General features: G+C 39.2%; 1 protein-coding gene across 2 annotated transcripts in view; it reads right to left on the bottom strand.

Moving 5' to 3' along the window:
• Positions 1–4,453: 4,453 nt before the first annotated feature.
• camk1b (calcium/calmodulin-dependent protein kinase Ib) overlaps positions 4,454–25,383 on the bottom strand; it is a 60,655-nt gene continuing 39,725 nt past the window's right edge. For both annotated transcript variants that reach the window (XM_028446990.1, XM_028446989.1), the window contains 9 exons: positions 22,676–22,750; positions 10,211–10,349; positions 9,517–9,643; positions 9,287–9,362; positions 9,005–9,117; positions 8,096–8,174; positions 7,740–7,827; positions 7,383–7,512; positions 4,454–7,300 (listed from right to left, as the gene is read on the bottom strand). In XM_028446990.1, the coding sequence (XP_028302791.1) occupies positions 7,200–7,300; positions 7,383–7,512; positions 7,740–7,827; positions 8,096–8,174; positions 9,005–9,117; positions 9,287–9,362; positions 9,517–9,643; positions 10,211–10,349; positions 22,676–22,750 (928 nt within the window). In that variant the 3' untranslated portion in view covers positions 4,454–7,199. The remainder of the gene's footprint in view (positions 7,301–7,382; positions 7,513–7,739; positions 7,828–8,095; positions 8,175–9,004; positions 9,118–9,286; positions 9,363–9,516; positions 9,644–10,210; positions 10,350–22,675; positions 22,751–25,383) is intronic.

Below are 25,383 nucleotides of genomic sequence, written 5' to 3'. Positions count from 1 at the left end.
TATATTTGACATCTTCTTTTTGGAAATTGCCTCTCATATTTTATTTTATGTGGGCAATGCTGTTCTTTCTTTCACACCAACACACCAAGACAAATTTCTCATATACGCAATGTACTTGGCAATAAAAACGATTCTGATTCTGATAAGGTTTAGGGGGGAAACACTTTTTCACACCACTGTAGGTCAAAGCATAGATTTCATAGACATCACATCCTGGATGAGATGTAACTTTCTCCTTAACCAGGATAAAACCAAAGTGATTTTATTTTGTCCAAAACACCTCAGAGATAAATTATCAGAGCAAATAGTGTCTCTGGATGGCATTACTCTGTCACCCAGCACCACAGTAAAAAACTTAGGCATTGCCTTTGATACTGACTAATTTTCAATTCTCATATTTAACAAATCACAAAGACAGCCTTCTTCCACCTCCGTAATATCTCTAAAATCAGGAATGTCTTGGCCCAGAGTGCTGCTGAAAAACAAATACATGTATTTGTTACATTTTGTTATTTGTTTATTTGTTTATTATGTTTTCTACATTTTTATATGTTTGTGCAGCAGACAGAGAAGTCCATCTGCCTCCAATTTAACTTCCTGAAATGTCTGTGCAGCGCACTGACGTCCACATTAAATGAGCAAAATGCTCATTTAAATGGGGCGGTCTGCACCACTTCTGCATGCACGCTAATCATTGCTGCAATATTAGTGAATTCCTCACAGTAGGTGGGGAAACTGCGTCACCAAAGGATTTAGGGAAGCAACCGTTTTACCACCCTTTAGTTCAGATTTTAGTGAATACGGCCCTCAGTCTGCTGGTCTTCTTGAAGTTTCTAAAGTGCTGGGACACTCAGATGTTCTGCCCTCTATCCTGTTCTGATAGTCCTTCTGTTCACTAACCCCAACCAGTCGAGGCAGATGACTACCACCTCTGAACCTGGTTCTGCTGGAGATTTCTTCCTGTTAAAAAAAATGGGGAGTTTTTTCTTCCCACTGTCGCTAAATGCTTGTTCATGTGGATCTTGTTGGGTTTTTTCTTTCTTACTATGCATTTTATATTGTTAAGCACTTTGAGACGAAAGTTGAACTGAATTGAATATTTGACCAGATATGGTGCATATCAACAAAACTCCGGATATGCATCAGAAAAGTCCATATTCTAGACAGAATCAAAAACTGGATATTTAGGGATTCTGGGTATTTTCATCCTGAGGACAATTCCAGAACACATATATGACAAAATCTAAATAATGTTAGTATCCTAATACAATATACTGTCTTCATGAAGTATATTGGGTCTGTGTTTGATCAGATATGGGCCATATAAAAAAAACTCCGAATATGCATCAGAAAAGTCCGTATTCTAGACAGAATCAAAAACCGGATATTCTCGATTCTTGCTCTTTTTGCGCAGTGTGGGTTCTCTGTTCTCACAAAAATAAAGACATAATACAGGAATAGACTGAATGCTGCACCTGATACGCTTGTTGCACTCTCCTCATGTACGTCAAACTGGGATGTAATTCTAAAAAACAAGCAGGCCCATCTCTCCCATTAGCCAGGTAAACTGCCTTGATTTGGTGAAACAATGATGATAAGGACTGGTGCACTTACACATTACTCTTCTTCTGCCTGACCAACATTTAAAAAAAACTTAAAAAGGCATGTTTTTGACGGCTCTGAAGGTTCATATTACTATTGTTGTAAACATGGTTTGCATACATATTTTTGTTTTGAGGGGAAAAAATGATAGCCTGTCATACTGTGCACTTTATAAAATGTGTATATTATAAACACAGTGAGATCCCCTGTTTACCATTCCTGAATGCATGTATTTTGCCTCAAATGATCATACTTGAGTAAATATGGTTACAGTGGGTGCATAAAAAAGTTCTCAAAAAATATTTCAGTAAGAAACATGTTTTTGATTTAACTTAATGTTCACATTATTCTGGTAGTTGTGCAAAGCATTGAATGTTATATGAAAGACATGCATTGATTCTGTCTGGTTTTATTGATGATAAGAAGAAAAACAAATTATTAACTGCCCTATTTTGCACTTTGTCTCATTAAGTATAAATTGTGTACACTGTAATGATGAGAATATGAAAACAATGAGATGCCCTGTCCACTCTTCCTTTCTCATTTCACCTCTACATTTTACTTATTGTCAACAATAGGTAAATAAAAAGAATTGTGCTTCGTCAAATATCTGTATTTCTTTTAAATAGTTAAGTGGAAGCTTAACTGACCTTAAAAATAGTCATAAATATTTTGTTAATGCATATATTTTCTTCGTGATATATGAACTATATGGGCCTAATGTTTATTGGGTCACAAGGATTTATCGACTTTAAAATATGGGTCCCCAGGAAAAAAGTTTGGGAAACACTGCCTTACTGTATCTAATCTAAAATCCTTCTCCTCACACAGCCTCCGTTCTTCTAAAGCCAACCTCCTATCTCCCCTTCTCAGAACCGAGAACCGAACCTGGGAGGACAGATCTTTCTCCATAGCTGCCCCGCCCTCCAACTTTCAAATCACTCATCAAAACTCACCTTTTAAAACTAGCTTTTAACTTATGATTGTTACCTATTTTCTGTATTTACTGTACCTTTGTTGTTGTTAGTTTCCTTTTGTACTTGTGTGTAATTGTTTTAACTGTAAAGTGTCTGAGTTTGTTAAAAGAGCTCATAAATAAAATAAATTATTATTATTAGTGAGGATGCATTGGCATCCTCACTATTGTATTTGTTTAACTTTATTATTACGTTATTATTCTTCTGTCCTCTCAAACTCGTCCCACAGTTTTCAACCAATTTCAACAATTGAGGTATCAAACTTTTCAGAAAATTCTGCACTTCTCTGCTATGTTCCAGCTTTTGAAAAACTTTTAAACCACTGCAGACTCTCTGATCTGCAATTTTAATCCAATGAAGTCACTCAGACTCTCATGTTAGAATAATGGAATTGAACCAAACTGAGTCAAAGGTAATGGTAGTTTTTATTTTTTTGGTCCTGCCATTGTAATAAGTAACATTCTTTCATTGTGGGAGATAATTTAATGTTAAATCTATGTAGCTTACACTGTTCCTTGTTAAGGTTGACTATTGGACATCTGTCCTTTATATACTCCACTTTCCCTGCAGCTATAGCACTTTCTTCATAGCAAGTTGTTTATTGTTGTCTGGAGAGTTTGTTTGCATGAATTCCTGATCAGGTTGATCACCAGACTCTTCCGTTCTCTTTGCTCCTCTCTGCATCCAAACCATAAGCCCTAACTACAACCTCTCATTCTCTTCAAGGATAAGAGGTTAGAAGTAGCAGACTATGAAATGACCATTCATGACAAACCATTGAAACCACAAAACTATCTCACAGGGTCCACAGCTGTCTTTTCATTTTAGTCTGAGGGGCAGCGGTCCAACCGTAATGTGGTATGGGTGTTATAGATGAAAATGCCTTCCATTTTAGAGCTTTTGCAGGTTTTGTTTTAGTTTAAAGTGCCAAACCGTAAGAATTTATCAGGAGCTATTTTGAACTTCACCAGAATTAAAATCAAACTCCACCAAGCTCCAAATATCCTCTTTGCCAGATATTAGTAGTTATTTGGATCATTGATCCCAATCACGGTACCATGATCATTTTAAAGACTTGGAAGATATTATATCCCCATTAATAATAATACAGTATGGTACAAATGTATGGACACCCCCATTTATTCAAAGAATTGCAATGAAATGCGCAATCAGGATCCAAACCGGATGAAACTCAGTGGGGTAATTGATATGACTGAGTCAAATATCAAGATCGGTCAATTCCGAATTGAGATGTAAATTTGAACCAGAATCAGTTTATTGATCCAGATTCCCTCCAAAATGTAAATAAATCTTTCATGGCGCAATGTTTATCTTTGCTTAAAAAAATGCTTAAATCATTTGAGTAGTTTTGAAGTAATTCTGCTAACAGACAAACTACCCAGTTACTACCACTAGAACTAAGGACATCAATTGAAGATTTTACTTTTTCAGCAACAATTGATTTGAGTCCAATATGTATACATTTAAATTAACATATTCTCATATCAAATGAAATTCTGTAACCCACTTTTGAATGTTTTGGGGGGAAAACTCAAATGGTAGTTTGATGATTTGAGTTTTCAATTCCTTCATGGAATTAAAATGTAACAATAAGTAACATTTTCTACAAAAGGAATTTAACCAAAATTACAAACTAAATTATTAAATATTAAACTATCAGCATGTTTTAAAAAACGAATCTGGTCTTTACCCTTGAGCATTTCTTTTTAAACCGTAATGCTTTCCTGGTGGTGCAACTATTGGATATATGTTGTTTGAAAGAATCGCTCAATCTGTGAAGCAAAATGTGAAACAAAAAGTAAAAAAAAAAAAGTTTTTTCATCCATTAGAAACTCACTCAAAGAAGTCTGAAATGCATAGACAAGGATTTTAATATAGTCTTCACTTACAAATATGCTTTAACCACAAGTCACCAGTTTGCACACGGAAACTGTCACTTTTTCATGATACATTGCATTCGTTTATTCAATAAAGTTACTACAGCCCCCACAGGTTTGTATTTAAAGGCAACATATTCATGAATACAAAAGCATTTACCACACGCATCTCAGTCTACCTAATCATACATGACTGAGGGCTGAAAAAAAGAGAAACATTTGTCCAATCTTTGTCTTTTCTTAATAGCTCGATGCAGTGTGTGATCTGAAAATGTAATGCAATGATGAGCCTAGAATTATTATTTATGAAACCACCTTTAAGGGGCAAAGCTAGCAGTCTTTTAATCTCTGAATGAGGACAGTGTGTCCTCTGCTGTGGCCTGAGCTCATATACTGTGATATGATAATGAGCTTAAAATCACTGGCTTTATTGTCCTGGGATGTAAAAAATAATAATTATAAACTTTGTAAACACTTTTTTGTAAACTATAGAATTGGAAAAAAAAAAAAACAATAAACTGAGCATACAGTAATTACTTTATCTAAGTGTGGAAGATTAAAAGCATTTTTTTTAAACTGTCAAACTGAAAAACTTAAATATCTGTGTTAAAAAGAACAACACATTCATACTATAACAAAGAGATGGGTAACTGTTATCACAAAAATGTGATTGTATCTGATCTGAGGGCCACATTATCAGGATTTGTGTCAGCATTTAGAATAATGACCAACGTGAGCATTAATACAGGAAACAAAGGGTTTGTGTGGTTTTTGGAGTAATTTCTGTTGTGGTTTTATATCATTTTCTGTTATGTTGTAATAATTTCATGTGTTTTTGTGAACACATACAGAATACCAGAATGTATTTTTGTCACCATTTTTTAAAATTATCTGTTATTCTTGTTCATTTTATGCCATTTTTAAAGTAAATTTGTGTATTTTTGGTGTTTTGCTGTCATATATTTTCCAGTAAAATGTTTTGTCCTTTTGTGAGCGCATCTGTAATTTTATACGTATGTGACCGTCAGGCCAGCAGTTGCCCATGTCTACGATAATAATTCATGTTTAAAGGGGAAATACAGCAGTAAAAGTAGAGAACAAGTGACCTGATTTTTCAGCAGTCTGTGAATATCAAAATGATCACATTTGTTTCCAAGAACAAAGATGAAGGAATACTGGCCTCTGTATCTCTGACATCTGAGCAAGTCATGCTAAAAAGAACAAACAAACAAAAGTGTGGATTCATCAGTACATTACCGTGAGAATTAGCAACAGGAAAAGCAGCAGAATAAAATAAAGCTCAAAAGACTGTTTTAAAGCTGCGTGAAGACCTAAATTTGCCCTGCTGAACAGCATAACAGTTGTACTTATATTTCAGTCATCTGCATCCAAAAAAACACCCGTTTCCACTAGTTTGGACCTTCTGGCAGCTTTAACATCTTCACAGAAAAAGTAACGTCAGCCACCAGTAAATCATGGATTACAGAGATTAAACATGTTGGTCACAAATGGAAACCTTTAACCCTTTTAACAGGCCTCCAAACTATTTCAAATTATCCATATTTACATTCTAAAAGGAGACAAATCAAATGAAGACCAAACTTTAAATACTCTAAAATATATAAAGTGAGTCTGAAGTGGATGTTTATCAGTCAGGCTTTTTATAAAACGTGCACTCCTCACCAACGGTTGGCCAGGCAAATATCTGTGTTAAAAATTGTTCCCTGCAGATTAAATAGTGCTAATTTGTCATATTAGACTGGAAAAGCAAATTATTATTTTTTAATTACTTTTTTGCTGCTTTCATTTCTTTTTGTTGGTCTCAGTTTGGTAAAAATAGGCTTACTGTAGGTTAAAGTGTGAGACATAAAAGATTACATTACAGAAGGTATTCGTGCAGATAGTCATTTTGAGAAGCTACCATCACCAATAATCCAATCATAGTTTACATACTAAAAGCACCTTAGACAAAGTCCCATGTGCTCAAAACATTAATGACGCCTTTTTCTTCGCAAAAACCAAATCCCTTCATGGAAATACTGGATCACCACAAAAAGTTACATAAGTAAATAAATATTTTTCTTTGCATAACTCATTCTGTCACCGATTGTCTGGAAAAGTGATAAAGGACACAGAAAATCTGTGGTAGAAGCAGAAATTCCAACATACAGAATGTGCTGTCATCTCATTAAGTCACATACATTTTCTACTTTTCTAGCTTATTTTGCAGAAAACAGCACATGCACTAGGAATGTCACTCCTGATCATGCGGATACTGTTTCTAGAATATTTATCCAATGTTTAAATTTTTAGGTGACTAAAAAGATATTAAAACTAGAAACAGAAAGATTAGTTAAACTAAAATAGTGACTGTAAAAACAATGTTCAACAAGCTCCGCCCAGAATCCGAGGGAGGAGGAGGTCTACCAGCTTCACTGGTGCCATTTTTGTTTTCACATCCCAAAAAACCAACCCATACATCATCATAACAATCATCATCATCATCATCATCTTCTTCTTCTTCTTCCTCTTCCTCCTGCTCAACCCCCTTTGTCTTCAATCTCAGACTAGAGAGGCTTGCTCCCCCTGCAGGCAAGAAGTTGGAATGACCCTGTAGGTTTACTAGCCACACAATAGGGTGCTGATGCCTCCGGTTCCACCGAAGGGGAAAAACTGAAAATGACTGAGGAATTATCAGATTGGTCAGTGTGGCAGATGGAGGTCACACCCTTCCAGTCGGGTGGCAGTGGTAGGTGCAGTTGGATCGAGGCTCTGCGCCATCATCCTCCAAGCTCTGAGAGCAACTTCCTTCACAGCAGGCCTCTGACAGAGAGAGAGAAACAGGGGGTGAGGGTCAACCTGAAGTCTTTATAACCATGTGTGTGAGATAAAACATGGCTGCTACCTGCGTCTTCCTCTGGCATCAGTAAATGGGTGTGGTATGGGCTTGGCAGGGTGGGGTTGGGTCCATCCTGACCCGTTCCCAGCTGGAGGCGCCGCATGTGACGAACCACTGCTGTGGCGTTGAACGCTTGCTGCAGTGCAGAAACAATAGGATACAAAACCCACTAGATTATTAGGACCTTTAAATATATATGAACAGTAATTGACTCCTGGGGAAAAAAGAATATTTGACATGGTAAAATACTTAATTCATTCCTTCCTGAGGTCAGACCAACAATGGGGAAATGGGGTTCTTACTTAAATACTTGGTTGGGAAAAAAAGTAATCAGAGAGGCTTCCAAGACAAACACACACATACCTTCCACTTGCTTTTAGCAAAATTTTTCTTAATCTGAGCACTGACAGACTCATGAATGTTCTTATCCAGGGCAGTGTCTCCAGCAATCCTGACAGATGTAGCACAACACATCATCATTCATTTTTGTCAACAAAAAAACATTCAACTCAGGCAGGATGGAAACAACTGAGATGAAACAAATAATCAATAATTGTGTGTATTTGTGTGTGTGTGCATGTGTTAAACACAAAGTAACAAAATTCAGACTAATAATCTCAATATTACGACTGTGTGTGATCAATAAAACGCTAGTGTAAAAAGGTTTGCAGTCAGCAATCATGTTCTTTTTAATGGCAGCAGACACAGAGAGGCCTTACCAGGGGTGCTGCAGAGCCTGCTCACATGTGTAACGAATGTTGGGGTCTTTTTCCATCAGATGAACTATGAAGTCTTTAGCTGTGTTACAAAAACATAATTGATTGGCTGCATAAAGTTGGTTACTGACATTCTAAAATCCATATAGCAATGCTTAAATGAATTGAATAATTATTATCAATAAAAAAGAGATATATGCCATTATTTCTGGGTTAAACACATATACACAAGGCAATTCTATGTTTTTACATGATCAAAGTGTGACAGAAAACAATAAAGAATTTAGAAAAGAACAATAAAACATTGAAAAGAGTGTGAAGTCAACAATAAAATGGTTAAAAATCTCCCTCTCAGTCATAGGCAGTAGAGAAAAAGAGTACCTATAACTTAGATATAAAAATATTTACAAATTAAAGGGTTTGTTCCACTTCTTTGCAGCATAAGAGCAAAACGCAGCGTTATCATGTTTGCTGTGAACTCTGGGCTCCACTATCTGACATGTGTCTATAGATCTGAGAGACTTGCTGGGTTCACTGATGGATTCTCGACCAAACCCATTCACAGATTTATACACCAGCAGCAGAACTTTAGAGTCTAATCTGGGGCAGAGTGGGAACCAGTGTAAAGACTTTAAAACTGGACAAATGTGCTCTGACCTCTTTGTTCTGGTAAAGACCTGAGCTGCAGCGTTCTAAGGCAAAAAGAATGATAAAAAAGAAACTCTACTAGCACAATAATGGTCACATTCAACAGGTACTGATTGATTTCTAATGATCAGATCAGTTGATAAAAACAGAACCATCTTTAAGCAACAAAACACTCCAAATGGTTGTTTTTACAGGTTAAAATTGCAGATCACTGACAATGCATTCAGTGAATATCAAGTCATCTTTGGCCAGTATGTGCTTTACCTGAATCAGAGATATCATCCCAGTAAGGCGAGTCAAACTCATATTCAGCTTTCAGTATCTGTTCAAACAGTTTGGCATCATTCTCATCATAGAAAGGAGGGTAACCACACAACCTGAAACACCGAGGAGAAAACAGTGTGAGATGCTCAGGCTGGAGGAAATTCCCACACAATGGCTAGAGCTGGTCCTCCATTTGAACAGAGATGATGTTTATTTGTTTCCAATCTGGTTTTCAGGTGGATCCTAAACATGTATCTTTTAAGTATCAGGAACCTAACTCACAGAATGTAAGCTATGACGCCAATAGACCAGCAGTCCACTGCTTTGCTGTAAGGTTTTTGAGCCAAAACCTCTGGAGCTTCAAAAAAGGAAAAACAAATAAATATAATCATCATGTATATTTTACCATGTTACAGTTCTGATAATAAACATGTGCAGGGATAAGCGTGCTTCTTTTTATATCCACTGTATCTATTGTCATTCATTACCCAGACATACTCTGAGATATTTACCAACATATCCAGGCGTGCCACATGCTGTCGACATCACGCTGCCTGAGCCCTCAATCTTCGACAGCCCAAAGTCACTGATCATGATTTTTGAGTCATCCTCCATGCTGTCATAGAGCAGGTTCTCTGGCTGGGATTTAAACACAAACATGTGACGGTCTCATAGTACACATTCTTTAATAACATTAGGAGAGCAGATGAATATTATGTCAAACACCTAAATAAATAGATTATTGGCAGGTGGAAAGAAGGTTGCCAGAGAGAACACTGCAGTAAGTTAGAACACCGATTACATGCCCCCCCCCCCCCCCCCCCCCCCGTGGGCTCTGAAGGTAATGCAGAAAGGCATTTGGGTAACAGTAAACATAGGAAAATCTTTCAATATTCCATTTTCCAAACAAAGTTCAGTGTTGGAATAAAATAGAGGTGGATAATTTAATCAAAATATAATCACAGCTGATAAACCAGTATTATTAAACAGTCTTTATCTGATAATAATTCAACTAGTTTGTCTTGGCCTTGACAGTCACAATGAATAAGTGACGGATTTAATGTTTTGTTGAGGAAAAGTTATTTCACATACAGAACTTTAATACTTCAAAGAGGACCTATGGGACGTATTTAGACAGAGTGTGAAGGATATGTTTTTAGATTAAAAAGAATCTACAGTATTTCCATGACAACACTTTGTGCTGACCTTAAGGTCCCGGTGCACGATGCCCATGTCATGGAGATATTTGACTGCATCCAGAATCTGCTGGATGAGCTTGCTGGCATCTTTCTCTGTGTAGAATCCTTTCTCGATGATGCGATCGAAAAGTTCCCCACCAGACACACTGAATGAAGAGATTCAAACAAAACTTAAACTTATAAAGTCCTCCAACTGAGAGCTGGAATTGAATTAAATAATAAGTAATGGAAAGAATGAGGACTGCATTAAACTGGTCAATACAAGCGTGTTAAGTAACTATCTTTTGCTACAAATGCTAGGCTGCAAAACAAAAGGACATTCCCCAGACATTCCTCAGACAGCTGTTCCTAAACTCTGTAAATGCAGAGAGTTCCACTATCAAGCTCTTCCTTTATCAACCAGCTATCACTTTCAGTATGGGAGGTAGGCAGTCTCTCTGTGGGTGGTCAGGGGAGCTTTTTTTTTTACTATTGCTGCTCTAAGTTTCCACTGGATGCGCAACTGCTGCGCAATCTGCAGTCCGGCAATCCCACCGCCTTCATCTGTGCTGCGTATCTGTTGCAGCATGGACTCAGGAGATCCCGCTAATTCACACGTAATCGTGCGATATAGTCAATACAAAGTGAATCACAAAGCCATACAAACAATTCATTGTGTCCTTTGAGAGGAGCAGAAAGACATCCACCCAGTCCTGCCCTGTAGATTTTCCGCTTTTGCAGAGATTATGATTCAACCATGAATAAGGTCAATATTTATATGTGAAATACAATCCACTGTCCAGGGTGTACCTCTGTCTAACGTATGAAGAAAGCTGGAGATCGGCACCAGCAGACGCCTAACCCTGTCAGTTCTGCTTGAGGATTCTTAAGTTTTACTACTGCTAAGCCTGGGTCAATAATAGATTTTGCTGGATGATGTATTGTCCCACAAATTATTGCCGATAATTTATATTATTGTTGACAATTTTTTAGACCAAATTAACCACTAATGTAACGATAACATACAGTGGGTATGCAGCCATTTGCTAAAATCAAAAAAGTTCATTTTATTTCTCAATAATGTAAAAAAAATGGAAATGTAGAAATTTTTGCAAATGTATTAAAAAAGAAAAACTGAAATATCACATGGTCATAAGTATTCAGACCCTTTGCTGTGACACTCATATTTAACTCACATGCTGTCCATTTCTTCTGATCCTCCTTGAGATGGTTCTGCTCCTTCATTGGAGTCCAGCTGTGTTTCATTAAACTGATTGGACTTTCCGTACCCACTGTATCATAATAATGCAAGTCCACCCTTTCAAATGCAATCAAATTGCATTTCTCATTAGTATTTTTTACCATTGTAATTGGAATGTCAAGAACTTTTAAACATTTTAAGCAAATAAAACAAACAAATGCAAAACCACACACGACCAAAGCAATAAATAAAATGATTTATAAAGTCTCTCAAAAAACTAAATTGCACTTGCAATAAATATTAAACTTTTTTTTCTTCACATGCTGTCAAAGGTCAACACTATAAGAAGTGCAATCTTTAGTAAGTAAGTAATTTATTTATAAAGCGCTTTTTGCAGATAAAATCTCAAAGTGCTGTACAGAGCTGTGGTGAAAATACAAGTGCAACATCAAAATAAAATAATAAAACATGGGTGCATATACATCATAAAAGCAGCAACATAAATGGATAATAAAAATGAAAAATCCAGTAAACTAAAAGCAAAGTCTTCAACATTTTTTTTAATAGTGTCCACACAGTTAAGCTCCCGGAGAGACTGGTGCAAGTTATTCCGGAGTCTGGGGGCCACAGCCTGGAACGTCAGGTCTCCTTGGGTTTTAAATTTTGTTTTTGGGATCTTTAGGAGACCCTGACCTGAAGACCGAAGGCTTCACCCTGAAGTGTAGGGGCACAACAAGTCCGTGAACGTAAGAACTAAGATTTTGTATTCTATTCAAAACTTGACTGGAAGCCAGTGCAGAGTAGAAAAAATGGGGGTAATGTGGGATGTTCTGGGAGCACCAGTTAAGAGTCTGGCTGCAGCATTCTGTAGGATCTGGAGTCTGTTTAGGGTAGACTTATTAAAACAAGTAAAAACAGAATTACAATAGTCAATGCGTGAAGATATAAATGCGTGTATGACCAGTTAGAGATCTGATTTTGATAACAGATGCCTCACTTTAGAGATATTTCTCAGGTGGTAAAAACACTTTTTGGTCAGTTGACGATAGTGTCCCTCCAAAGGCATTGCTTGATCAAGGCTGGTTTTACCAGATGAGCCCAGATCACCAAAGGAGTTTGTCTCTTTTTATCAGGACCAATGATCAGAGTTTCTGTTTTGTTTGAATTTATCTGGAGATAATTTGATGACAACCAGTTTTTGATACAGGATATACAGTCTAAGATCTCAGATAAAAAGAGAAACTCATTAATCACTAAGTCATTAAAGGAGCAGTACAACTGGATATTGTCAGCATAAAAATGATATGACACATTTTTAAAACCACAGATCAACCGACCAAGAGGCATCAGATACAATAAAAACAAAACAGGCCCCAGAACAGAGCCCTGGGGTACTCCACATGACAGGAGGGACATATTAGACATTATAGCATTAATAGCAACATTAAAAATTCTTCCATTAATATAAGAGGTAAACCACTGGATAACAGGACCAGAAAATCCCATCTCAGATTTGAGTCGATTGACCAGTATACTATGATCTACAGTATCAAAGGCAGCTCTCAGATCAAGTAAAACCAAAACTTCTAACCAGCCCGGCTGCGGATCATTTGTGATAACGGCACCGATAAGTTCTTTGATGATCCAGCAGTGGCTACATCTTATGCACAGGAAAACATCGTGTGAGGAGAGACAATAACTGCTGGTAAAACTGCCACGTTCTGTATTTATATATATATATATATATATTTTTTTTACCATGTTCCACTTTGAACTTGTTAGTATTTGAAGTCAATAATGTTTTGGGTATGTACTTCAATCTAATAAATTACTGAATCAACACCACTGGGTTTTTTTTAATTATTATTATTTATTTATTTAGTGTATGTGTATATGTATGTATGTGTATGTGCATATGTGTATCTGTGTATATATATATATATATATATACATTATTTTATTTATTTTTTTATTTATATATATATTTCTTTTAAATATTATTATTATTATTTTGTTTTATTTTTTAACTTATTCTAATTATTTTCAATTCTATTCGTGGAGTCACAACGCATCTTCTTGTATAATTAGCCTACAATTTTATGTCATCTTTAATATTTACCAAACCATTTAATCTTTTCATTTATTATTATTTCTAAACTTAATGCGGAGCTACCTGTATAGCTAGAGTTCTGTTAAGCTCACAATGTGTGGATTTTGTAAAGGGTTTTTTTTCATCACCATGTTCTTGTTGGTGCATCTAATTCTGCCAATATTTTTGTATTTGAAACCTCATGGTTAATCCACTGTTGAATACATCAGCCAGGTAAATTTTGTCTCCTGGAATGTTAAATCCCTAAACCATCCCGTAAAACCTAGGAGAGTGCTCGCCCATTTAAACTAGTTGAACACAGATTTAAATACATTTGATCATTCGAGACTTAAGGGTGGATGGGTGGGGCAATTCTTTCATTCAAATTTCCATTCTAAATCTAGAGGTACAGCCATTTTAATTAAGAAGACAGTCTCTTTTAGTGTGTCGGTGGTGGAGGCTGATACAGCTGGGCGCTACATAATCGTGGCGAGTAGACTAAATAACACTCCTGTTGTTCTAGAAAATATATATGCCCCTAATTGGGATGACCATACATTCTTTACTGGACTCTTTTCTCGTATACCAAATACAGATACACATCATCTCATTTTGGGAGGTGACATTAACTGTGTGTCACCGTCAATGGACCGCAGCTCACCCAAGACCAAAAAGCCAACTCAATCGACACAAGTAGTTAACAAGCTCCTTAAGACTTATGGAATGAATGATGTTTGGAGATCGAGAAATCCTGGCCAAAGAAGTTATTCCTTTTATTCACCAGTACATAAGACATTCTCTCGAATAGATTACTTTTTTCTTGATGATAATTTCCTCCCACTCATCACCAAGTGTGAATATCAGGCAATAGTGATCTCAGATCATGCACCATTGTTCATGACTCTAAATATGTCAACTTCGGGCAACAGGTACCAAGCATGGAGATTTAATACACTTATGCTTTCTGATGCAGAGTTTATCAAATTTATCTCAAAAGAAATAGATGAATACTTAATACATAACAGGACTCCAGGAGTATCCTCAGGTCTAATTTGGGAATCACTAAAAGCTCATCTCAGAGGTCAGATCATATTGTATAGCGCTAAAGTAAAGAAAACTCAACAAGAGCGTGTCAAAAAGATTGAAAGTGACATTTTACAACTCGATGGGGTTTTGGCACACTCTTTTTCCTCTGAAATATATAAACAACGCTTAGCTCTTCAGATCAAATTTAATCTGATAACTACAAAACAAACTGTAAACCTTTTAAATAAATCTAGACATAAGGTGTATGAACATGGTGAAAAAATTGGGAAAATCTTAGCACATCAATTGTGACAGCAACAGGTTGACCAGTCTATTCTTGCAATTAATAATAAACATGGGGCAAAATTAACAGAACCCTTAGAGATTAATAAATGTTTTGGTGAATATTACACACAACTATATACTTCTGAGTACAGTGGGAACACATTGCAACTCGACTCCTTTTTTAGTAAATTTGGTCTCCCCACCATTGGTGATAGGTCTGCACAAAAGCTAGAGAAGCCCTTCTCTAAAAATGAATTTATGAATGCTGTTACCTCTATGCAATACAGGAAGGCTCCTGGGCCAGATGGTTTTCCAAGTGAGTTTTTTAAAGCATTCTCGACAGAACTGTCACAAATTTTGCTTTGTTTATGATGAGTCCTCGACTTCTGGCACACTCCCGGAGACTATGAGACAGGCTGTTATATCTCTGATCCATAAGAAAGGTAAAAGTAAATTAGAATGTAGCTCATATTGGCCCATTTCACTGTTGAATGTGGATAGTAAAATCTTTGCCAAAATATTAGCACGCCGCCAAGAAACCGCTGTTCCTTCAGTGGTATCTGATGATCAAACATGGTTTATTAGAGATTGGTATTAATTTCATAATGTTCGTAGGCTTTTAAACATTCTTCATTATCCCACTTCACCCGATATACCAGAAGTGGTTCTCTCGCTGGATGCAGAAAAAGCATTTGATCAGGTGGAGTGGGATTATCTTTTCTATACTCTGAAGAGATTTGGATTTGGTGTGAAATGTATATCCTGGATTCGTACTTTATATTCTTTGCCTGTTGCAGCAGTCCGAACAAATAGTAATCTGTCACATTTCTTTAAACTAGAGCGCTGAACTAGACAACGCTGCCCCCTATCTCCCCTATTATTCTCTCTAGTAATTGAACCCCTGGCGGCCGCAGTACACAAAGTTTTAGGGGTGTGCAAAAAGAAAATATTGAACATAAAGTGTCCCTTTATGCAGATGACACACTTATGTATTTGTCTGAGCCACTTCAAAGCCTTCCAAGGTTACTTAACCTTTTGGATGACTGTGAAAATATCGGGCTATAAAGTAAACATGCAGAAGAGTGAGCTTATGCCCATACATTTTGAAGCACAACAGAATATGTTGCGGTCACTCCCATTTAAACTGAGTAAAGATAAATTCAAATACCTAGGTGTATGGATAACAAAAACACAAATGTAGATGACAAATTTTATTCCACTACTAGATTCTATGAAGCAGGATTTTGAACGTTGGAATACATTACCATTATCATTAGGGGGCAGAATAAATATTGTTAAAATGAATATTTTACCCAAATTTTTTATATCTATTTCAATCTATACCATTATTTCTAACACAGTCGTTTTTCTCACACATAGACAAGTTAATCTCATCATTTATATGGAATGGGAAAAGTGCACGCATCAACACCGGGAACATGGAGGATTCTCACTTCCCAATTTTCAGTATTACTATTGGGCATCCAATATCCACGTGATGCTATATTGGCCTCATTCTTCACACAACAGTAGTTTTAAATGGTTGATACTTGAGAAAATGTCATGCAGATATACCTCTTTGCATTCTCTGCTGTGTACAAAGTTACCTCTCCCTCAAACTTTATGCAAATTTTCCACAAATCCAGTTGTTAAACATTCTTTCAAGATCTGGGCTCAATTCAGAAGAAGTTTTGGTCTAAATAATCTGTCAATTTATGCTCCTGTAATGCAAAACCATATGTTTGTCCCTTCCATTGTCGATGACTCTTTTGCAGTGTGGTTTGCCCATGGCCTGAGGACACTGAAGGACATGTTTGTTGAAGGACTCTTTGCCTCATTTCATCAAGTGAAAGTGATCTTTCAAATTCATGATTCTGATTTTTTCAGATATCTTCAGCTTTGCAGTTTTGTGTATGCTTCACTTAATCACTTCCCATCACGACCACCTGACACACTCCTTGAAAACATCTTGGACTTGAATGCAAACTCCAAAGGACTTATTGGTAAAATCTATGCTATTATTAATTCCTATGAATTCCTGAAGATGTATGGCAATCTGTGATAGCTAATATATATTCTTCTTCAATTTGTTTAAGACAGGGTAATTCAATTTAAAATTGCTCACAAATTGCATTGATCAAAAGTGAAACTGACGAAATTTAAACCTGACCTGGACTCCCACTGTGATCACTGTGAAACTGAACCAGCGACTCCATCTCACATGTTTTGGTTCTGCTCAAAATTGACACACTTTTGGGAATCCATATTTAGATTACTTTCGGATGTAGTCGGGCCAGCAGAAAGAGCGGGAAATCTAGGGGCCCCCGGCGACCACCCCACGGCCAAGCAGCCCCCCGAACGCCCCCAAGATCCCAAGCCGAGAGGCAGCCATTGCCCCCCCATACACACCCGAGAAGGCCCCAAGGAGCCAAGGACCCAGCGCACCACGCCACCGATCCCAACCCCCAACCCCCAGGCCCCCCAGCCCCCCACCACCACCCACACCCCCGCACCCAGCCCCCCGAGGGGAGGGCCCAGAGAACTCCCCGCCCGAGACCCCAGCGGAGGAGCCAAAGCCCACGCCCAGCAGACGACCAGAGCCACGCCGAATGGGCAGCCGGCGGGCACCCGCCGGCGAGCCCAGAGCCAGCAGGGACCCGACCCCAGGCCAGGAGGACCCGGAATGGATGCAGCACCAGGGTGGATGACCACACCCCAAGCCGCATAAGGCACCAGGGGGCCGCTGGGAGTCCCCCCGCCGGTCCCCAGGCACCCCAACCTAGCCCCCCTGGGCACCCCAGATCGCCCTTTGCTGATGCCGCCTGCGCCACGAGCTTCAGTTCTTTAAAGCCAGGGCCCCCTCCAGAGGCCAAGCCAGACCGCCCCGCCGGGATGTGACCCCCTATTCTGGCCCCGACACCCTGCCTCACGGGGGATTGCCCAAGCAGGGGCCGCACCAGAAGGTGTGCAAGGGCGCCCCGGAAGACCCCCGCCAGGACCGGCCCGGCCAGCCAGCCAAGCACCCCGGGCCCCAGGAGCACCCCCCGGGACCAGGACCCCCCAAGGGCAAGCCCCCGGGCCAAGCCCCCCGGGACGCGCCCCCCACCCCGGCCCAGGACCCTGCCACAGCCCCCGCCCCCCCACACCAACGGCGTCAATAGTGCCCCCCCCCCCCCCCCCCCCCCCCCCACGGAGGCGATCCCCGACGACCCATGCACCGGCATGAGACACCCCCCCGACGCCAGCACACCCCGGACGACAGCGGGCCCGAGGCCACCAGCCCCGCCCCGCCCAAGGCTGCGCAGCGCCGCCACAAGCTGCAGCCGCTCCCCGGGCAGATGGCAGGAGAGCACTCCCCCGGACATGTAGACCAAGGATCCGCCCCCGGGGCACCCCCGCCCCGGAACTGCACCCACGGCGCCCGGTGCACCCAGCCAGCAGACCAGCCAATCCCGACGCGGATCCACCAGGCCAAGAACCACGCGCCGCGCCTCCGCACACCCACCCAATACGACCCCCGGGGAGGCCCCATAGCACAGGGTGGTGAACCCGCATGTCCAAGCGGGACGTTTGCGGCTGGATACGCACTTGACCCTTGGAACAAGTGGCGAGTTGTGTGTCTGTCCATCCTTTCCGTGGAAGACGTGGAGGACATCTACATGATTGGAATAATGATAGTAGGCATGCTGCTGATTGGAGCTGGCGGCTTCCTAATCTATCGAAAAGTCCGTACTACGCTGGCAACTGTTTTGGAAAAGCTGCCAGTGATTTCTGAAGGATGTAGCAGGACTCTGAACACTCAGACTCAGACTGTGTTGATTGATATCAAAAGCAAGCTTTTGGATCGTCTACGCGTTATGGATAACAACTGGGACAAGTTGGAGACCCGGCTTGGAAGTGAAAACTAGGCCACTCATTGGATTACAGCAGAGAGACACAGGACAGAAGGCTATTGGAAATTGACATAGCCTGTATCAAATCACATTGCTTATCTCCCTTTCGGCTCCCCAGCCAGCCAAGGCTAAAGCCAAGGTTGTCTCATCTCTTATCACCAGGAAGTTTCTGCAGACGGCGGCTCTTACCCCCACTCCCTCCCCCCGCTCCTTCCCTACATTCCCACCTGGAACTGTTGATGCTGAACTTTGTCACACGTCATCTGGCTGTTGTCAGCGCAGCTACAGGTCTTCAACTTCAAATGCCTCGTCGGCCATCTTTCCCCACCTCCCATCTGCAGCTGCATGGAGGCGTGGTTGCAGCGCCCATTGGCAGCACGCCCATGTCCCCAAACGGCTGGAATCCTGCTGTTCTTCCCACCTGACCCCCTCCCCCAGCCAACCTCCCACCCAACCCTTCCCACATGCCTTGTCTCGAGTTGTTTGACCGTGTCATGCTTACATTTAATGTTTGTGGAGGCGTTTTTTTTCCTGGTTTCACACTGCTTTCTCTGTTTAGGGAAATCAGTTTCAAACTGGCAGTTTTTATTCCCCTCACCCCTCCTCTCCTCCTGTTGTTGATCCCTTTTTCACCTAAATTTGTGGGCGCCGCAAATGGCTACTCTGGTGTGTTGATGTGTCTTCTTTCACTGCAACTACCAAGTCAAATTCCTTGTATTGTTCTAAACTGTACCTGGTCAATAAAGCTATTCTGATTCTGATTCTAATACAGATATCCGCAATTTAATTCTTCCTTGTGCAAGTGGCATTTAGGATGCGTGACAAGGCAAAGGGCATTTTTGGTGACGTCATTGCAGATATCTGTAACTCAGTTTTGACTAGTCGAAACTGAGTTACGGATATCTCTAACTGTCATTGTGACTAGTCAAAACTGAATGCAGATATTTCTAACTGTAATTTTGACTAGTCAAAATTTAATTTTGAGTAGTCATTGAGTAGTTATCTATAATGTTAATTCTAGATAGTCAAATGTAGCTATTAACTCACTCACTGCCAGCCATTTTCAAATTTTCTACCCCCCTCAGTGCCAGTCGTTTTTTGAGCATTTTGACTGATTTTAAAGACCCACAGAATATTTTCTACTTTGACTATTTGAAATCTGACACCAGATTTCAAAAAAAGAATTTGTTTCTGGCTCGTTTTGTTCCTTTGTAATCAGCCGTTGAATAGAGCAAGTTTTACACAAATCTTCAGTTTCAGAGCAAAAAGTTGAGAAAACAGGCTTTTTCTAAAAAAAACCCTGTTAGTGACTTTAAAGCTATTTTTTTTGCTTTAGTGACAACTCTAGCATCTGAACATTGTTTCCTTATATAAAACAAAAAACAAAAAAAAAAACACTGAGACTGGGCTTTTGATGGCAAAATTATTATTATTTATCTATCTGGGTCAGAGTTGAATGGATTTCTTACTGTATTTTGGCGCTCCTCCAAGTTTCTCTCCCATCAGTCTGCACACACGCAACTTCCTCTTCCTCCTGGACATGCAGAGTGTCACTGCGTTCCCCATTCTTTTTATGGTTTTATCTCACCATCGCCACGCTATCAATAATCCACTCAGGTCAACACATGTTCTGTGTTAGTATGTGGAGCTGTGAGCTGCTGGATACGTCACAATATCACTCTGTAGCGCCATAATTTCACTCGTTCTTGCTTCCTCCCCAGCTAATGGTAGCATCAGTGGCTGATCTCTCATCTAAAGGTGTATTGCTGCCATTTTCAGGGAACAGTTAGTCACTACATCACTCCACAGCTTAGATATTGATGAGGGACCTCCGCCAGGGTGTTTTCTAGTAATCACCGTGATTTTAAGAAAGCAATGCATGTTTTGTTATTGCAATTAAATGAATGAATTTATTTTATTGCATAATTGTGATCATCATTAGCCCTCCCTAAGGAAGGGTAAGAAACACTTTTTTTTAGGGAAGATATAAAAAGAGAGGGCAGTGTTACACCTAGGTGAGGGAGAAGGGAACAAGGAGGAGACACTCAAAGTAGGAAATAGAAAGGGTGGGGAAGAGTAGATTATTTTAAAGTGAGAGCGAGATGTGAAGTTATAGTTGTGCATATTGTGCTTCTTATGTTGTGTAATCAAGCCAGTCTGGTGACAAAGTGTGAAGCTTAGGTATAAAGGTGGTGACTGTGGACAGAGGGAAGGAGTAGTTATACCTAAAACAGGTATTTGGGATCAACGTGTCTAAGGTTAAGCCCAGTAAGAGTTTATCCCACAGCCAAAGGCATGCCAATGCATCTAAGACCGCTACAGCAAACTCAAGCGCGCCCCAGGCCCGAATATGCAGCCAGGCCAGCAGAAAGATCGGGGTCCAGGGAGCCCCAGGTCACCCCCCCCAACCGAGCACCCCGAGACGCCCCCAAGATCCCAAGCCAAGAGGCAGCCACCGCCCCCTAAATACACGCCCGAGAAAGCCCCAAGGAGCCAAGGACTAAGCGCACCCCGCCACCGACCCCAACCCCAAGTCCCCCTGCCAACACCGCTGGTATTAGGCTCCGCTGCTTCACAGGCCGCTGGGTGTAGCCGGCGTAGCAATCCTAAGCTACGTAGTAGGTCTAGAGTTGCCGCATCTACCGGACTATAATTGTTTGATTAACCTAAATCTAAGATTGCCTGGTAGTGATATACTATTTTAGAGTAATTGCGCTGCAGGTTCACTGAGAAATTATTAGAACTGACTGAGTTATCTGCTGTTTCATATCCATTGCTAACACTAGCCTCTGCAGCCGACAGGCGCACCGCTAAATACACATGCATATGGCAATATATCTGTAAGTGACTCCAAAGTAAAGAAAACGTTAAATTATGTATTTTGTTGTTAGTAATTTAGCACTTCCTGTTAAACCGGAAGTTTATTTTGAAGGTGTTGATACGTATGAAAACACGGAAATTGACAGTGTAAGATAAACAGAACATACACGGAAGTAAAGCAAGAAGTGTACAGAAATGATAACTGGGAGAGCAGGAAAAGCTTTAGCTACGGTCGAAAGTGGGAACAAGGTATGTTTATTTTATATGAATCCATGTAAAGGACAATGTAAATGCTTTTAGTTAATTTTGGGTATGTATGTAGATGTGTTGAGCTACTTTGTTCTGTGTTCTAAGAGCAAAGCTATCTGTTTTTATTTGTTTTCTTGTGGTTTATTTTCATCCAGCTCTTACGTTGATTTAGCAATCACGAAAAAGAAATTAAAAGTCACTAAATCATCCGTTCTGGCCTAGTCATTTCGACCTGACGCTACAATATCGAGGCCGGCAAAACTGACAGAGTTCATTTTCATTCACCGTCAGGTTAATTGATTTATCGATTATCGACCCAGGCCTAACTGCTACAACGTCACTTATCATTACTCATGGAGAAATGTTGAGTTAATATGACTTTTTAGACCTGCTGATAAGTGCATTAAGATATTTAGTTTAAGTGTAAGTTTCATCAGTTGAACACCAACATTAGTAACCAAAGCATGTAGATGTTAGCCTTATACTAGCCTCTAGATGGAGGCTCTGCCCTTCAGTCCAATGCAGAAGGCCAGCAATGATGCATGTACCCAAAGCTTCTTGTAGTAGATTTAAAGATGAATATTTTTAACTTCTCTCATCATACATGTTGAAAAATATCTGTGTTGTATGTAGCATTAGTATCAAACCATAAGTCAGAGGGAACACAACAGATGACGGTGAATATTGTGTTATTTTCTGATCCTGATCATGGCCTGTCCCTCCTCTGACATTTCAGCAGTGGTAGTGTGTGGGAAACTGAGTGTCTGCAGGCCTGACGTTGAATGGTTTCATTAGTTGCTTGTGTGCATGTGCGTGCTGAGTGTGACATACAGTGCAGTTACACACGTGACAAACATTCTGTGGGTGATAACACAAGTGGCCTGTTGGAAGCAGACATCAACACAATTCCACACATGTATGAATACTCACAGTTGCATGACGAGGTAGAGGTGTGATTTACTGTCAAATATCTCTTCCAGAGACACAATGTTGGCGTGTTTAATCCTGTGTGAGCAGGAAAGAAAAAGAAGAGAAAATGTTGATTTTATTCTCCCTATTATAAAACTGTTAATAATTCTTATGACACCAGGGCTTCTTGTTTGCAGGTAACAAATATATTGTGTGATCGTTTCATGAAATAGCAGTGAGCGTATTTACAGGCGAGCAGTGGTTCTTATGGGTTGCAGGGGAGGCTCTGGTGTGTAGTGGCATGCAACTCTATATACAGTAATTGGCTGAACTCTGGGCTCTGCTGCCAGTTGTGACTCGTGGGTGCTGTGACAGCACAGAGAAAATGAATCTCAACTCCATGATTGCTTTTGTATTTCTCTAGGAGACTTATACATTGTGTGTATGTGGTTTCTAAATCTGTGCATACCTCATTATTTTTGTGACACGCCTATTGTATATGTCATTTTAGTAATAATCTATCTATGCCTGCATTTAAAAAATTGACCTAAAACTGTCCTCCTTCTCTTTTTCTAACTCATATTTCCAAAGCAAACAGTGAGAGTGACAGACAGGGTTGGGGTTAATTAGAATTGTAATCGTGTAATTGCTAATTAATTACAATTATGGCATAATAATAAATGTAATTGTAATTGCTAAATTATCTTGCCATTAAAATTAATTAGGGCTAAATAAAGTGTTTCAGATTCTGAATCTTAATTGAATTGTAATTGAGTTTAGGCAATGTACTTTGTAAATGTAATTGGCATAAAACTGGGGAACCATGTTACAGTTCTATTGCTTACACACATGTAAACAATCATAAAAATATTTTTTAAATTCAAATCAAGTTTTCCTATTACCCTTGAGTGAATCTTCACACCCATACAGGTGGTAAGGGTTAGTTATTTAAATAGGGATGATACAAAGAGTAACAATACTGTGAATGTAACTGATGTTTTGTGAAAAGTGTTGATAGCTATTGCTAAATTCCATCTCTTGTCTCTATTTGGGCTTTTACATAACATAGTCAATGCATTAAAATGTAAATGTAAAGATGCTAAAGCTATAACATACAAACATACAAACACAAAAACACATACAATCATCACAACACACCTATAAATGATGAGATCATTAGTAAAGCACTTTGGTCCTATGTGGGCTGTTTTTGAGCACTATACAAATAAAAGTTAGTAAAATTGTAATTTTACTAACTTCGATAATTGAGAAAATAATTCTATATTGACTTTCAGGGGAAAAATAATAATTGTAATTTCACTGTAATTGAAAAAAAAATGACGGTCACCGTAATCGTAAATAAATTGTAATTGAATATGGATAATTGAAAATGCAATTGTAACTGAAACATTTAATTGACCCCAACCCTGGTGAAAGATGTGCCAAGACAAATAAGCATTATGTTTACAATGATTCTTTCTCCATTTTTTCTGCAGATGATTAGATTTAGTCCACAAATGTATGATGGGTTCATTTGATCTCTTCATTCTATGTATAAATGACTGAATGTATATGTCTCTCTCTTTGTGTCCTCCAACACTATTAAATCCTGATGCTCTGTCCAGAGTGTAAGCCACCTTACCACAAAAGGGGTACTTTCTGTCCTATTAATTTTATTGTGTAATTTGCAGCAATATAAGCTGAAAAACTAATTTAAGCCTGATGTAGGACAAATAAAGGCAAGAAAAAAAGACATAATGAAACTGACTTACATTTTATTTGATTTTATTTTTATTTTTTAAATAAATTAATTTATTTTATTGCATAATTTTGAAAAACACCAGCCCTCCCTAAGGAAGGGTAAGAAACATTTTATTATAGGGAGGATATAAAAAGGGAGAGCAGTGTTACACCAAGTTGAGCAGGTGGTGGAGGAGGGGGATGGGAGCAGGGAGAAGAGACTCAAGGCAGGAAATAGAAAGGGTGGGGAAGAATTGATTATTTTAAAGTGAGAGTGGGATGTGAAGTTGTAGTAGAACATATTGTGCTTATTGTGTTGTGTAATCAAGCCAGTCTGGTGACAAGTGTGAAGCTTAGGTATAATGATGGTGGCTGTGGGCAGAAGTAAGGAGTACCTAAAAGATTTTCATTTTCTAAATAAAACTAGGAGAAAAAGCTCCCGAGACAAAATTTCTGCAGAATAATTTGTAATGTTTTAAAGTGAAAATAAAAACAAATGACTAATGGCTAATTTAACTTGTGTCCACTCTGTCGACTGTTGATTGAGAAAAAATAATAAACCCAACATAAGATGCGTTGTGGATCATAGGCGACACTTTATCAATTTGTCTTTGCTTACGTATTTTGTGACTTGTGGTAAACCCATGGTCTTGGAGATTGTCAGGGAGTTGAAATGTCTAATTAAAGCCAGGGGTTTTGCTTACCTCCTGTGTGCACTAAGCTCAGGGGTCTGAGAGGTGTTCAGATCAACGAGGTCATCTAATTAAATAACAGAGTCATCTACTTTGCAGCAGGTGATGCCACCAGCCACAGCCACAAAGTGTTGAGATATTTTGTAAATGTTCAGCGACAAAATGTTGAGGACATTTAATGAAATGGTCACATTTCATCAAGGATTAGGTATCGAATATTTTTTCAATGTATTCTTTTATTTAGCCACCTAGCTGTAACACAGGTGCATGTAAAAGACAAATTTAGAAAAAATACCT

The sequence above is a fragment of the Gouania willdenowi genome, chromosome 5 (assembly GCF_900634775.1).
Source record: "Gouania willdenowi chromosome 5, fGouWil2.1, whole genome shotgun sequence".
NCBI lineage: Eukaryota > Metazoa > Chordata > Actinopteri > Blenniiformes > Gobiesocidae > Gouania > Gouania willdenowi.
This window is presented reverse-complemented; position numbering and strand designations above follow the sequence as displayed.